The following is a 14,130-nucleotide window of genomic DNA, read 5'->3' as shown; positions in this document are numbered from 1 at the left end:
AGTGCGATTGGCACAGGACAGAGCGGAGTTTAGGGCTGTTGTACATAGGGTTGCTATGAGTCGCAGGCGACTCGACGGCACATAATAACAACAGTTTGAAAGAAAAAGTTTTAAATAGTATCTCTAGATTTTCAAAAGTTAGAATATAATTCACAAATTTAAAATTCTTGGTGGCCCGTTCAGTCTTAGGTACACAAAGACCACCTACCACCTTTTCTTTCTTCTTTTTTTTTCTTTTTTCCACCATTTGAGGACTAAATTGTGCCTGATTCTAGCACTGATTTTTTTTAATTAATTTTAATGCAAGTTTACAGAGACTTAGGGTTTCCATTCATTCATTGTTGCACTTTTCTCTCTGCCCACCCTCTCTCCCCCCGCCAATTCACTCTTCTCCTTGAAAAGTAAAACTCTTTCATTGTTATGCAATCCCTCCCCCCAAGTCCAGTCCACTGTGCAGCCTTCGTTCTGGACTCCTGTCATGACAATAATACCCAATCATATATCCCTTTTAAACAGCTCTCTCCCTCATCTGTTTCAATGCAATATATATCATTCCTCCCCTCCTTCTCTGGCCACCATTTTCTAATCTCTGTTGTCCTGGACAATTCATCTTTTATACTTCATCCAGCAAAACAAAAGCCCAGCAGTTTATAAAAAAGCAACAACCTGTTGTCCCTCTAGCAAAATTTTTGGATGTCTGATGAAGGAAGTGAGGTTCAAGAAACCTTTTTGAGCCATGTGCCAGTATAGTATATTCTCTTCTAAAGTCTCAGCCTCAGATCCCACCTTTGGGCTTCTTGCTTCATTTTTAATAAACATTTCTTCAGCACCAACTAGGTGCCAGGCACTCTGCTAGGTGCTATAGGAAAAACAAATGAGTAAGTCAAGGTCCCTGCTCTCAAGGAGTTCAGTCAAGGGAGGGAGACAGACTTGTAAACATATCAAGGTAATACAAGGCAGAATTAAAGCAGAGCCTGATAGGAGCACAAACAGCGTACTATGGGAACACAGACAAAGCAGCCATTAATTCTGACTGGAAATATCAGGGAAGGCATTGCAGAAGAGGTGGCATTTAGCTGAGCTGTGAAGTGCAAGTTATGTTCCCCAGGTGGAGAAAGAATGGAAGAAAGGAACGGGGGTGGGGTGGGGGATTCAATAAAGGAGATTAAATTAAATAAAGGAAATTGTGGAGAAAGGAGACAGAAGCTGGCCCCATGACCGACCTCCTGGGTCCCATGACAGACCTTACACAAACTTTCTTAATGACTTTTATCATACCCTAGTTTAGACAAACTTAAGTTTATGTTTCTCACACACCAGAATATGAGTTCCATAAAGGTAATGTCATAAAGGATGATGTCTCACTCATCCTGGTGTCACAAGTACCTAATGACTGATACATAAATGCTCAGTAAGTGCTCAATAAAAGTGGATCCATGAACCAGAAAACAATCGAAAAAGAGAGACCAGAACATGTATGGGAAAGAGAAAAGGCATACAAGGGCTGCAGTGGAAGAAGAGGTCAGACACACAGGCTTGAATCAGGCAATATATAAACTCATGGATGTCTGACTTAATCGTGGAATCTGAGTCACTCACTTTAGTGTCCCTCACTTTACATGAACAGGATAGTTTATTACTTTTCCCATGAATTTCTCAGGTTCCAAAAACATTCTGACGAATGAAGAATAAATGACTATGTAAAGGCAGAAAAACACAGAGTAGATGCTTAGGAATGATCTTTTAAAAAATTGAATGAAAGTAAATGACTCCATGTTAGAATGGTGTTGGTTTGGACATAACCACAGTATGTTCCTGATTCACATTCTGCTGTGGTCATTTCTGACCCCCACATGTTTTTCTATTACACTCATGCCCATACTATATTTGTACTCTAAGGTTTGTCTTTATAAGCATATTTTCTTATTCAGTTTCAACCCTAATTATTATAGGCATATTTTTTCCAATGCATAGGGTCATTCAGAGCTTTATTACTATTTTCCAGAAAATCAAAACCACACCAAATTTGAGACCCACAAATTTGATACACACAGTCTTGATTTCTTTGTCTGGAGCACTGATAAATAAGCTTAATAGACTCGCCCTCAGGGCCAATTCCTAGTGGGCCATCACTCAATATGTTTACTATTACTCCATCATCTCTATCACTCACTAATCTTTAGTGTAGATACTCATTTTATTAAAGTAGTGTGGTCAAATATCTACTTTTCCCACATTATCTACTGAACAGATAACACTGGAGATTCTGCTCTGGTCGCTGAATCTTACTTGATTGCTACTAATAATTAGAGCTCCCTGTATGATTTGCTCTTTACAAAGCCCTGTTAACTGTTCCTTGGTATCTCAGGACTTCCTAGGTGACTACAAATTGATTAGCTGATGGTTCCTTCTCATGTTTTTCCCGAAGATCAATACATTGACAGTCTTTAATTACTAGGGTCATCCTGTATTTCCTCCCATCCCATTAGTTGCCCTTTTCTAATCTTTAGGGATTGTTCCCAGTTCTCCATGACTTCTCAGAAATAATGACCTGTGGGACTGTAGCCACATCTGCTAGTTCAGCAAGCACCCCCGGGGTGCACATAATCATATTCTGAATACTTCCAGTTTTCTTCCTTTCTCTCTTACTTCCTTTCTCTTCCCTTGTCTTCCTCTCACTCTCTTTTGATTTCCTGTTCATTTTCCAAAATTCCATCTTTACTGAAAAGTAATAATAAAATAAAGTTAAAAGTTCAGCCTTATCCATTGCCCAAAGGTAATAAGAATTCCTTCCTTCTTAATCATGAAATCAAATTTTTCCTCTCATATTCTTTTTTTTTTTTTTTGGCCATATCAAGGCTGTTTGGGTTTTGCTTTTCTGTACATGCTATCTGTGCCACACTCTCAATTGTCCTTTGCCTTATTTTCCCCTCTTCTGCTATTCTCTTATATACTAACCTGATTTTCTCATTTTGTATGTCTATTGTGTATTAAATTAGTTCTGGGTACTAAAGATCTAAAACAACTTAAGGGGAAAAAATCTTCCACTAATTTCACTGTCTAGTTGAAGAAGGGAACATGAAAGAAAATGATATATACACACACACTTCTTTCTCTGTATGCCAGTTGTGACCATTCGCTACAAGCCTCCTCAACAGCAAAGGCCAAATCATGTTCCTATGAACCGTTCACATCTCCCACAGTGTCTGACATAACAAGAACTCAGGGTGTTTGCTAAAGGAGGGACAGAAATGATAACGCCTGGTAGTATTTGTCAAATGTTGCAGATGATTAAGTATGCAGAGGGGTCGCTCCTTCAGAGTATAATGAGCAAGGAAGGGCTTATATTTCTTTGTTTCATACAGAATTCTGTACAAGTTATATATGTTTGTTTTTCTTTTCCTTCTTGCTTTCTCTACATTTAAAGTTGATTCCCTTTATATTACCTTCTCTAAAGACTAGGTTAAATTCTGACCTCTAAAAACCTTCTCTCAAAATCAATCTCAATGCTATGTTCCACTTCCCAAGTGTTTAAAAAGCCTTATGGTAGGCTGGGGTGCCTTTCCTTAGATAATTATTTTTATTTCATTTTTTTTTCAATAATTCATTAACTGAGCTCCTATAGTTGTACAGGGAAACAAAACTCATAACCCATACAGTTCACTAGAAGATCACAGAAAAAAGTAAACCTCTACTTAAGTATCCCTCTGTGTTAACTCGGTACACCTTCAGCTTAAGTGCACTATTGGAATCATCAATTTCTGTTGTATGTAAAATATTCTAATATGACAATAAACTCAAATTTAATGCAAATCTATTTAAGGTAACATTTTCAATCTTATGAAAGACAAAAAACTTTGTGAAAATTACGAAGATGATGTGATCTAATCAAATCACATTCAAAGTCATTGACAATTAAGAATATAGCAGCTGAGGAAGCTCTGGTGGCCTAGTGGCAGGAAGCTGCACTGCAATCCCAGAGGTGCATGGTTCAAATCCACCAGATGCTCTGCTGGAGGAGGGACAATCTCCTCCTGTACCAGTCAGATCCAATTTGACAGTACACATATAAAAATAATTCAATTAATTTAAATTAAAAAAAATATAGCAGCTATACACCAACTGACAATTGGAGAACATAAAATTAACAAGGGCTGCATGAATTTTAAATTGTACCATTAAAAGCATGAATTGTTAAAACATTTTTGCAAAAATATATCCTCTTTATTACCAAATTGTTAAAGTCAAATGTGAGGAATGTTGTTTCCGCTATCTAAAAACTTAAACCAGAAGCAAATTAATGTTCGATTCATTTACTCTTCATTCTCAGAACTAGTGCATGATTAGAATTACAACTTAAATGTTGATATAAGATAAAATTAAGCCTAGTGTAAATACTTTTTGTTTCATTTTTTCAAAATAAAGGATCACTCTTTTCCTCCATTACTACAAAATTTTTATCCCATTTCATTTGGCCTCAATTTTTAAATCTTTTATTGTGCTTTTACAAAAGACATTATCTTCTCATGTGACAATTTTATGCACAAATTTTCAGTGTCACTAATTCCATTCTTCACAATATCAGTATTCTCTGATTGCCTTCTGGTTGCCCCCTTCTCTTACCATCTTCACTTTAGTGTACTAAATTGTTGACTTACTGGTCTCATGTTGCTGTGCAGTCAAATCGTAATAAACACATAATTAACCCTCCAGTGGGTTCCGCCTCACCTCCAGGCTGTGAATCATAGGGGAGGAGACTATCCATCTTTCTCCTATAGAGCAACAACTGGTTGATTCAAACCACGTATCTTTGGGTTAGCAATCAAGCTCCTTACCCACTAGGCTACCAAAGCTCCCTATTTGGTCTCATACAGATGAATCTTTAATGGAACACCAAACTCACAGGGGTTTGTTCTTTATTTTGTGTACTAATCTGTTATTTCACTAAATGGTGACCTCAGGGAACAGTTTTGGTTCAAAGTTTATAGAATATCTGAGAGTGACAGTCTCAGCAGTACATTATATTCATTTTAAGCAGATTTCTGCCAGTATGACTTACCCTTAGATAATGAAACTTCCCATACTGCTTTGTTACCACTGGACATTTCTGTTCTCCCCAAATACTATGAACCCCTAAGCACAAAAATTAGGGCTTATATTTTTATTACTGCTCTAGCACTACAATCTCAATTTCAATCACAGCCCATATAACTACCTCTAGCTCAGAGATATGAAGGGAATGCAGAGCCTTGAAACCTGGTTACCTGACTTGGAAGAGAATTCCCTCTCTGAAGGTGGTACCACCAGCACATCCCCAACATTCATGATGAAACCTGAAGTTCCTCACTTAGCCATAAATCCTTTGGCTCCTGGCCTGGCCTACTTGAGGGAGGAAAAAGTTTTGAGATTGTCCTTTAAGGCTGGTGTTTTGTGTTTGTGTTTTGTTTACCCTCCAGGATATTCTCTCCTATCACAAAAGGAGCCATCAACGCCTCTCTCCTGGATTGTATCTGGGTTACCTAAAGCTCTGTAGCTCTGTAGACCAGATCAAAGTTCTTGTTACTCAAAAATTGCCCAACATCCTCTGTCATGTGAAGATCCGTGAAAACAATAATATTTCCAAGTAAGTTTTTATGAGTTCAGACTTTCCTCCTGATGAAACAGTGTCTCAAGTGAATGGAAGTGTGAATTCTCAGTATAGTTTTTATGGTGCAACATCTTCTGGGGTGAACACACTGGAGCAGTTACACCCGGATTTTAACGTGATAGCTGTGGTGTTGATTGATGGGGAGAATAATCCTATTAAAAGCCCATCTGCTTTTCTCCTCCTTCATGGTTACAGCCACTGATAGAGGCTCAACTGGCTAATGAATGGATGGTCTTTACTTGCAACGCTGCTACATCTAAAATTTTTTTCATCACAATCTTAAAACAGTCTATTCTTTTTTAAAAAGTATCTCTTATGGGTAGAAGTTTGATAAATGATTAAACAGCATCCTCAATTATCATTTCACTCCTGTTCTGGGCTAAGGACCTTGCATGTTTCCTACAATCCTTTTCACTCTACAAAGACGAAAAGAAGTAGCAATGTCTGAGGTCCTGCAACCTCTGCATTATGGTGAATTACACTTCTCATTTTTGGAAAAGTTGCCCAATCTTGGTAATCTGGCTCAACTTTATAACTAGCCCTTATGGCACACTTCTGTAAACTCTGCTCTAATGAACTGAATTATGCACAAAGTTAAAGGGAAACAAAAAGATAAGAACAGAAGGGAGAAAAACACCTCCTCAGCTCTCTGCAGGCTCAAAACTAAACCCCTATTTCTTGTTACACCTGAAGATTTGCTTAACCAAAAGGCTCCAATTTGTTCATTTACAATTTGCAAAAAGTTGTTAAAATTTTCATAATGTCTTATGAAGCTTATTAACTACATATTATTTTATGGCGATGGAGAAGATGAAGATGATGATGATGCTCACTTGGAACTCACCCCAGCTACCATATCTTCTCTCCTTTCGCCTATCAACTTTGCCTAGACTTTAAGTCTGCCATCTGCTGGTCGCTTCTAAGAGCAACATGACTTAACTCAGACCTTCCCAAAGGGCTCCATGGCATAGTTGTGTGTGGACTGGATACTTTCATCTAGATTTGTGTCCTAAGAGTTAAGACCCCATAGGTTCATGGTTATACCAATTAGTTTCCGATTGCTAAAATCCAAAACTCAATTATACAAAAGATTCTATTCGTTTCCACCTGGCAATTCCACCTCCAACATCCTAATAGCCCAAGTAGATTAGTTAATGCTGGGTGCTTCATTGTATTCCTCTTGGAAACGTGTTTTCTAATTTGGTGGCCCATCACTCTCAGTCAGTTCTGACTCACAGTTACTCTCCATCCAGTTTCTAAGGCTAGAAATCTTGATAAGAGGAGGCTGTCTCATCTCTCTCCTGAAGAGCAGTGAGAGTTTAGAATTGTGGTCCTTTGGGTTTTATGTAGACCTATGCTACTCAGAAACCTCTAATTGTCTTCAATAGCAATGATAGGAAAAAAAAGAAATGGTTCTCAAATATTTGTGAAGGCAATGGTAGGCCCAGATTACAGAATGAATTTATCTCCCCCTCCCCCAATTCAGAAAAAGAAACATATTTCTTTAAAGCAGAATTTTTTTTTTTCCTATGGGACTAGTTTTAGGGGTTTTTTCTGATGGGAAGCTTATGGCACTATCTATTAAGTTTTCTGACCCACTGACTGGAGCTCAAGCTAGTTCTCTTTAGAGAGAATCCTCAGTGGATTTTCCCACGAGTGGGAACATGTGTCAGCACCTCCTATTTACATCCCAAGAGGGGAGGGCTTTCCTTTCCTGCCTGGCCTGCTCTTGAGAGCATGCTGCTGCTCCCTGCAGAGTTTGAAGAAGGAAAAACTGGGCCAACTGAAAGTGTTTAGAGATGTGTGCTCAAATACCTGTGGAAACAATGCTGCCAACAGGCATTTACCTTGATCTTTCCAAGCACTTTTTGAAGAGCAGCCTGTAGGGGTCAAACCAGATGTGTGTTCCTCCCACCACCATCCTTTCCTATCCAGAAGGGAAAGGCCCTTTTGCATGGCATTTGGAAAAGTTCATTAGGAAGGCTTATAGAACATGCAGAGGAAAGACACAGATGACTGGTCCATAAGGAGGATAGAGCAGTGGTGTGTGTTCCCTGGTTCCTTTTATTGGAATTGTCTGGGTTCCTGTTTGTGATTCTCCTCATGCTTCCAGAAGGGGAAAGAAACCAAAATAGTCCACACAATTACAACAGGCCAGGGTTGAAATGTGCCATGTGGTTTGTTGGCTGAGTTGGACCAGAGAACTGTGGTTACCCAACTGCTGAACTAACCAGCAGATGCCACTGTGGTCAAATGCAGGGTCTTAGAACTTACAGAGGATCTGCAGGGGATGAATAATGAGGACAGTCAGGAAATTATTACCAAAATATTTGAAAACTCCAATCAAAAAAAACTGATTCATACAAATTAGACTTGCTGTTCTGAGGTATATGTGGTTTGATAGGTGAACTAAGCTTAAATTAGAAAGTGCTCATTTTAAACTCCATTTGGGTGGTAAAAAGTTCAAATTTCAGGAACTGCACTGAGCTTTAACCATCACGAGCTGATCAGCCAGGTTCTGGACATACACACTAAGAAAGTTCTGAGCTGTGTTCTGATCTTTTGTTATATTTCTAATTTTAACTTGACTCAACATACAGGGAGGAATGGGAATGGATCCAAAAGCTTTCTGGCTCTGAATCTATGGAAAGTGTGGATCATACTTTTGACTGCCCCATGCAATTGTTCTTCTATGAGCTCCAGATGGCAGTGAAAGCTCTCCTTAAGCAGATCAATATACCTCTGCACCAGGTACTAGACTTTACCATTTTTATCTTCTTACAGGGCTCATGGAATCCGCACTGTAGCATAAAACTTACTCAAGGGATAAAAAAATAACAGGTTATTTGTTTATTTTATTTTCATTTCTTTGAATACCACTTCGCATGTAACACACAAGGTTTTTAATGTTAATGCTCTTCCATGTTATCTTCTCCCAAATTCCCTAAACCCCACTAATTAAGATGGTCTGGCCAAGCAAGGAACTGCACCATTGGCCAGTCAGTCTATCCTGAAATACGCCAAGTCTCTGCTTCAGGATTGCACAAAGCAAGGAAAAACACACAGATGGATAAGTAGGTCTACAAATGATATAGCTAAGAACAGAAGAGTGAAGATAGTTCCACCCAAAGACACTCTGAAAGACGGACTTGGGGATCTATTTCCAAAAGATCACAGTCTTGAAAACCATATGGAGCAGTTCTACTCTGAAGCTCATGGGGTCGCTGTGAGTTGGCCTCAACTTAACAGCAACCATATAACAGTATAGTCTGCAGTAAGAGTTAAAACTCTGCACCGTCACCTTTCCACAGGCAGAGGACTTGCTGTCAATATGATCGTTTTATGTAAGTCAAAATATGAAAATTTCATATTCACTAATAAGTAACTTCAAGAAAAAATTGTTGGCCTTGAAGAGAATAATATATGTGTTTAATTAGGCTCTGTGCATTAAGCTGGTATGACACAGCATTGAGCTGAATTTTCTTCTTATGTTCTTTCTTTTACCATCCCTCATCCTCTCCCTCAACACACACACACACACACACACACACACACACACACACACACACGCATGCGCATGAACCAACACACTCGGCCTATAAACAGAAAGACCATTATAGAAGTGACTGGCTCTCTTTAAATAACAGAGAGACAACCATGAATTGGCCTCTGACCTCTGGAAGCAGGGGGATAGATTAAAACCCCAAGAGTGTTCTTCCAGTGGACCGCTGGTCTGATTGTAAGTAAATACTGCACAGCCAGTCCAAAACAGCCAGCACTGTGATGAAAAATAAATTGCACAAGATGCCATAAAGACACGCAGAGAGCAGCTAGCTTATTCCAGAGGTGGCCATGCACTCGGGGAGGCGGGCGTGCGGGGGGCGGGGGTGATGAGGGGGGGAAAAGTCCCAGCTCTACTTGTGACAGTAGATACTATTAAAGGGTTTCTTGGGCTTAGCAGGTTTGAAGCGGCTCATATTTCATTGGTGACTCTCGGGCTACATACACGTTTGGAGAAAGCTGACTAACAGCGTATACAACAATTTTTTTTTTAATACTTGTAAAATTTTCTCAGTCCTTGGCCAGAAACGACATTTTTCCCCCTTAACCAACTTAAATTGAAACTAGTGGATTTTTAATTCAATCCGTTTTTGTTGCTTCATGTAATTATATTCATCATTTTGAAAACCCCACAAAATGCAATCATTTTCTGCTTTTATAAGAAGCATAAATGCTGTTTTCAGAGTTTATATGGAACATTACTGCCTTAAATCTTTATTTTATATAGCATTATTAAATGGGCTGAACCCTAATATTTATGTTGTATAAAAATTCCAAGCTTGAAGTCGTGTAATTTTGTTAGATGTTTTATGCCAGTTTGGTGTTGTTTATGTAAGTGCCATGTTGTAACTCTCCTATTTTCCCTCCGCGCGTGTCCCTCTGCAGGCAAGGAACTTCCGCCTCTACACACAGGAGGTGTTGGAAATGGGTCACAATGTGTCCTTTCTTCTCCTGCTCCCTGCCTCAGACGACGTCTGTACAGCCCCAGGACAGAATAATCCTTACACCCCACACTCAGGGTTTCTTAACCTCCCTCTTCAGATGTTTGAACTTGGTATACTAGCTTGTTTCACCTAGAAATATTAGCCCAGCCTCCTTATAATAAAATCACAAAGTTATATCTGTTCCCGCTTGTCCCAGTGGAGGGTCAATAAATCACATGATGGCTTTGGCAACAACCCTTCCTAAAACTGTGTACAAGTCTGAGAAAAAGCAAAGCTCCAGGACTATGTGCCTGAGCAATAATTACTGAGATCTCGCTAAGGCCCAATGGAGAGGAGGGAATGTGAAACAGAAAGTTCAGTTGTCAGGCTGCAGTTCTTGCCTCCCCTTTGCTTTCTTAAAACAGAAATACAAGAACTGATGTTTCCATGAAAAACACTGTTCTCTCCATTTCCTCTCTCTTTGGGGGGAAAAAATCATGACATTAGAGTTTGTATCACTTTAGAGGAGGGGAAAAGCCCTATAACTTTAAGTAGTGCTCGTTGATGAAATAGACTATCCCATTAAACAGACTAAATTTCTGACAGACTATTTCTGGAATTGACAGGGTCTCTCAGGATGCAATCAATACTGTGACTCTAATGTGAAATTCTGAGTGGTAGCAGATCTTGTTTTGATTTTAGAGAATGAATAGCCCAGGCCCCTGTTTCTCTATTTTTGCAGAGACCCCTGCTGCCCACCGAGAATGTGAATAGGGTGCCTTTGTCTCTCTTCCCCAAGCTTCATCTAGTAACAGGCTAATAAGAGGCAATTAGCAGGCGTGTTCAGTCAGTTCAGATGAATTGCATGACTTGTGGGAGGGTGAGGGCAATGGAGGCAGATCTTCTTTGGACTGCAGATGTAGAAGCAGACCAATCAAATGCCTGATGTCTTAGTTTGAGAGTTGGCACCTATCTGAATTTATCCCTTGAGAATAAATTGCATAAGCCTCTGGGTTTCCTTTACTCCGAGCAGTTCAGGTACCCAAAAATGACGAACCAATTAATCTTTTCCAGAGGCAGGAGGAGAGTTGTTAATAAAAGCCTGAATTAGACTCGCAAACTGGGGCTTGAGAGTCCTCGGTCCCCCATTGTGTGACAGTGGCAATCACTTAACCGTTCTGCATCTTCTTTGTGTCACACAACAAATAACATTGGCTTTACCTTTCCCAAGAGGCCTGGACACAAATGTGTCCATTTAATGAGTTCTTAGCCCAAGAGCATTATCAGGCCATGATATAACGCATTACTGTCAGGAAATAGTGTAGTCAGAGTATTTCAATTCAAGTCAGTAAGCATCTACTGGGTGCCGACTGTGCAGCTGCAGAGATTAGTAAAACAAGGGCTCTGCCCTACCGAGCATTCTTCGTCTAGCTGTCGGAGTAAAATAAGAATATGAATTATTCTAGGATAAGGTAGAATGTGCTAGAAATCATAATAACTATTCTAGGATAAGGTAGAATGTGCTAGAAATCATAACCACTAGGTGAATATTAAAGAGTAAAGATTTTACAAAGAAGATATCATAAAAGATTTCTCAAAGAAGAGGATAGTTGATGTGGGTTTTAAAGAATATATATGATGTTTATAAATATGGATTTAAAAAAGAAAGAAAAGCTTTCTTATCCAAGTGTTGTTGTTGTCATTGATTGCCTTCGAGTCCATCACGACTCATAAGCAACCCTACGAACAAAAGGCCTGAAGTCCCTTTCTATAACTATCGACCTTTATCAAAGTTCATAGAGTTTCCAGAGGCATGTTGTGTAGGAAGCGGATGCCTCTCTTGCTCCCAGAGTAGAACAGAAATAGAAGAACCCAGAGAGAGTCGGAGAAAATTGGTCCAGGCTGAGTAGATCAGAGAACGATGTCAGGAAAAAGTGAAGCATGCAGCTGTACTGACAAGCTGAAGCCACACTGGGCATTATCTTGACAGCGAGGCTGAGGAATGGATTAAAGAGGGATTTAGGAGGAAGAAGTAGACATTTAAGAAGCTATGATAGTAGCCCAGTGATAAGGCAGAACCCAAAAGGAGGAAATAAATAGAAGAAACACTGGATGTAATCAGGGAGATCAAGGCAACAATTGGAATGAAGAAAGGAGAAAAGCTCCGTGGTTTTCAGCCTCAACTGTGAGTTATCAGTGTCACTACCAGAAGTAAGGAAACGAGTAGGGGAAATGACGTGGTAAAGAGTGAACATGTGTCTTATGCAGAAGAGAAAGTTATGCACGTAACCTTGGGATCTGGTCAGTACCAGGTGATAGCAGTGGAGCTATGGGAGTGAATAGACTCTCTGGGATTGACAGAAACTCTAGAGAAGAATTTTTCACTACTGAACAGCAATCTTTTCAATTTGAAATGGTTGCTGTGACATGCTTCTTGGTAAAAATATATGAAACTCCTTTGCCCATCCATCAGTGGCCTTGGTAGAAATAATCAATGATTTAGTATCAAGGATTTCTTCTCTAAATAGGGTTCTGCTGGCATAGTCCATAGCAAGTTGAGCTGCTAACGCAAAGACTGAACTTCTCTGGTGGTTTAAGCTTGGCTGGTGTCTGCTAACATCATGTGCCTCTTCAGTCATTCATTCACTATTAAATATTGAGTGTTCTACTAGGTGCCAGGCACTGCTTTAGATAGTGAAGAATCCACAGTGAAGCCTTCTCAAGGAGCTTAAATTCTTATGAGGAGACAGATAATGAACCAAACTAGAAAGAATTCTAAACTTCAGAGGGTAGTGAAAGCAGTGAGGAAAAAGAAATTTAAAGGACTCAAATTATTAAAGGCTACATTTTTAGCAAAGATGATTGAGGAAGTCTTCTTTGGAAAGAATACTTTTTGAATAGGGACCTGAGAACTCCAGACAGTGGGGAAAGCAAGGGAAAGGTCTCTAAGTAAGAGCGTATGCTTGCCCTGTCTGAAGAAGAGCCCAGAGAACAGTGCAGGTGGAGTGCAGTAAGTCAGAGGGTCAGGGATAGAAGAGAACAGCCAAGTCGACAGAGGCCAAATCATGCAGGAGCTCACTCACAGGCCACAATATGGGCTTTGCGTTTACTTTAAGCATACAGGTGACAGAAGTGAAGGCTTTTAAGCAACAGAATAACATATGAAACGTCCTGAGAAGGCTAATTGGGGGGGGATGTTTACCTTTGTTTAAACAACATTTATAGGTGAACATTATAGAACACATGTCTTTAGTTTGGGAAAATTATAGAATTTTCCAAATCTTGAAGTTTTATTTCCATCTTACAGAGTTCATTTTTTAAGTTCATCTCTTTACTTCAGCATTTGACTGTAAGTAGCAAGGAGAAACTGCACAGCACCTTTAAGAACTTACTTAAAATTCCTATCAACTAGATGTTCAAGTTCATTATTTATTCAAGTTATGCCTCCCACCAAATATCTGAATATAATTAAAACAAGTTCTTTGCCACTACTGCATAATAAGCACCACCTTCATCTATTGTCTAATCATATGTCCATCATTTTCTTCTAAAGCCTCTCAGAAGTACATTTAATGTCCACATTGCTTGCAGGACTCTGGAGCTGTATGTATTCTCCAAGACAACAGGGACTTTCTCTGTAGCTTCCCTCACTTCCTTCTGACACTCCTCAGAACTGTCTTAGGCATTCCTAATTCTACCATCAATCTCCTCAAGGCAATTGAGGCTTTTATTATTTGGCACCTGAAGAACTCTTCCAGCCTCTACCCATTACCCAATTCCAAAATCACGTCCACGTCCGTCAGAGCAGAGCCCCACTCCTCCGGTACCATGCAGCGCTGCTAGGACGGAAGCACCTTTCCTCCTCACTTGAGTTAGAAGTCCCAACCCAGGCTGGCAGCTCTGGAGGAAGGCCTGTCTCTTCTGTGCTTCTGCTCCTGGGCAATCTCCATGTGGCCTGACATGTGTCCTCCTACATTACTGCTTACTGGTTCACATTTC

The 14,130-nt window shown here is 39.7% G+C and overlaps 1 protein-coding gene across 1 annotated transcript in view; it reads left to right on the top strand.

Moving 5' to 3' along the window:
• ANKFN1 (ankyrin-repeat and fibronectin type III domain containing 1) overlaps nt 1–10,285 on the top strand; it is a 219,640-nt gene extending 209,355 nt beyond the window's left edge. The window contains exons 13-15 of the mRNA XM_006889455.1: nt 5,457–5,623; nt 8,248–8,398; nt 10,094–10,285. Coding sequence (XP_006889517.1) covers nt 5,457–5,623; nt 8,248–8,398; nt 10,094–10,285 — 510 coding nt within the window. The remainder of the gene's footprint in view (nt 1–5,456; nt 5,624–8,247; nt 8,399–10,093) is intronic.
• Nucleotides 10,286–14,130: the final 3,845 nt, after the last annotated feature.

The sequence above is a fragment of the Elephantulus edwardii genome, unplaced genomic scaffold, assembly GCF_000299155.1.
Source record: "Elephantulus edwardii isolate Elephantulus edwardi_28Jun2011 unplaced genomic scaffold, EleEdw1.0 scaffold00077, whole genome shotgun sequence".
NCBI classification, from domain to species: Eukaryota; Metazoa; Chordata; class Mammalia; order Macroscelidea; family Macroscelididae; genus Elephantulus; species Elephantulus edwardii.
Note: the sequence above shows the minus strand (reverse complement) of the source record. Positions and strands in the feature narration are given on the sequence as shown.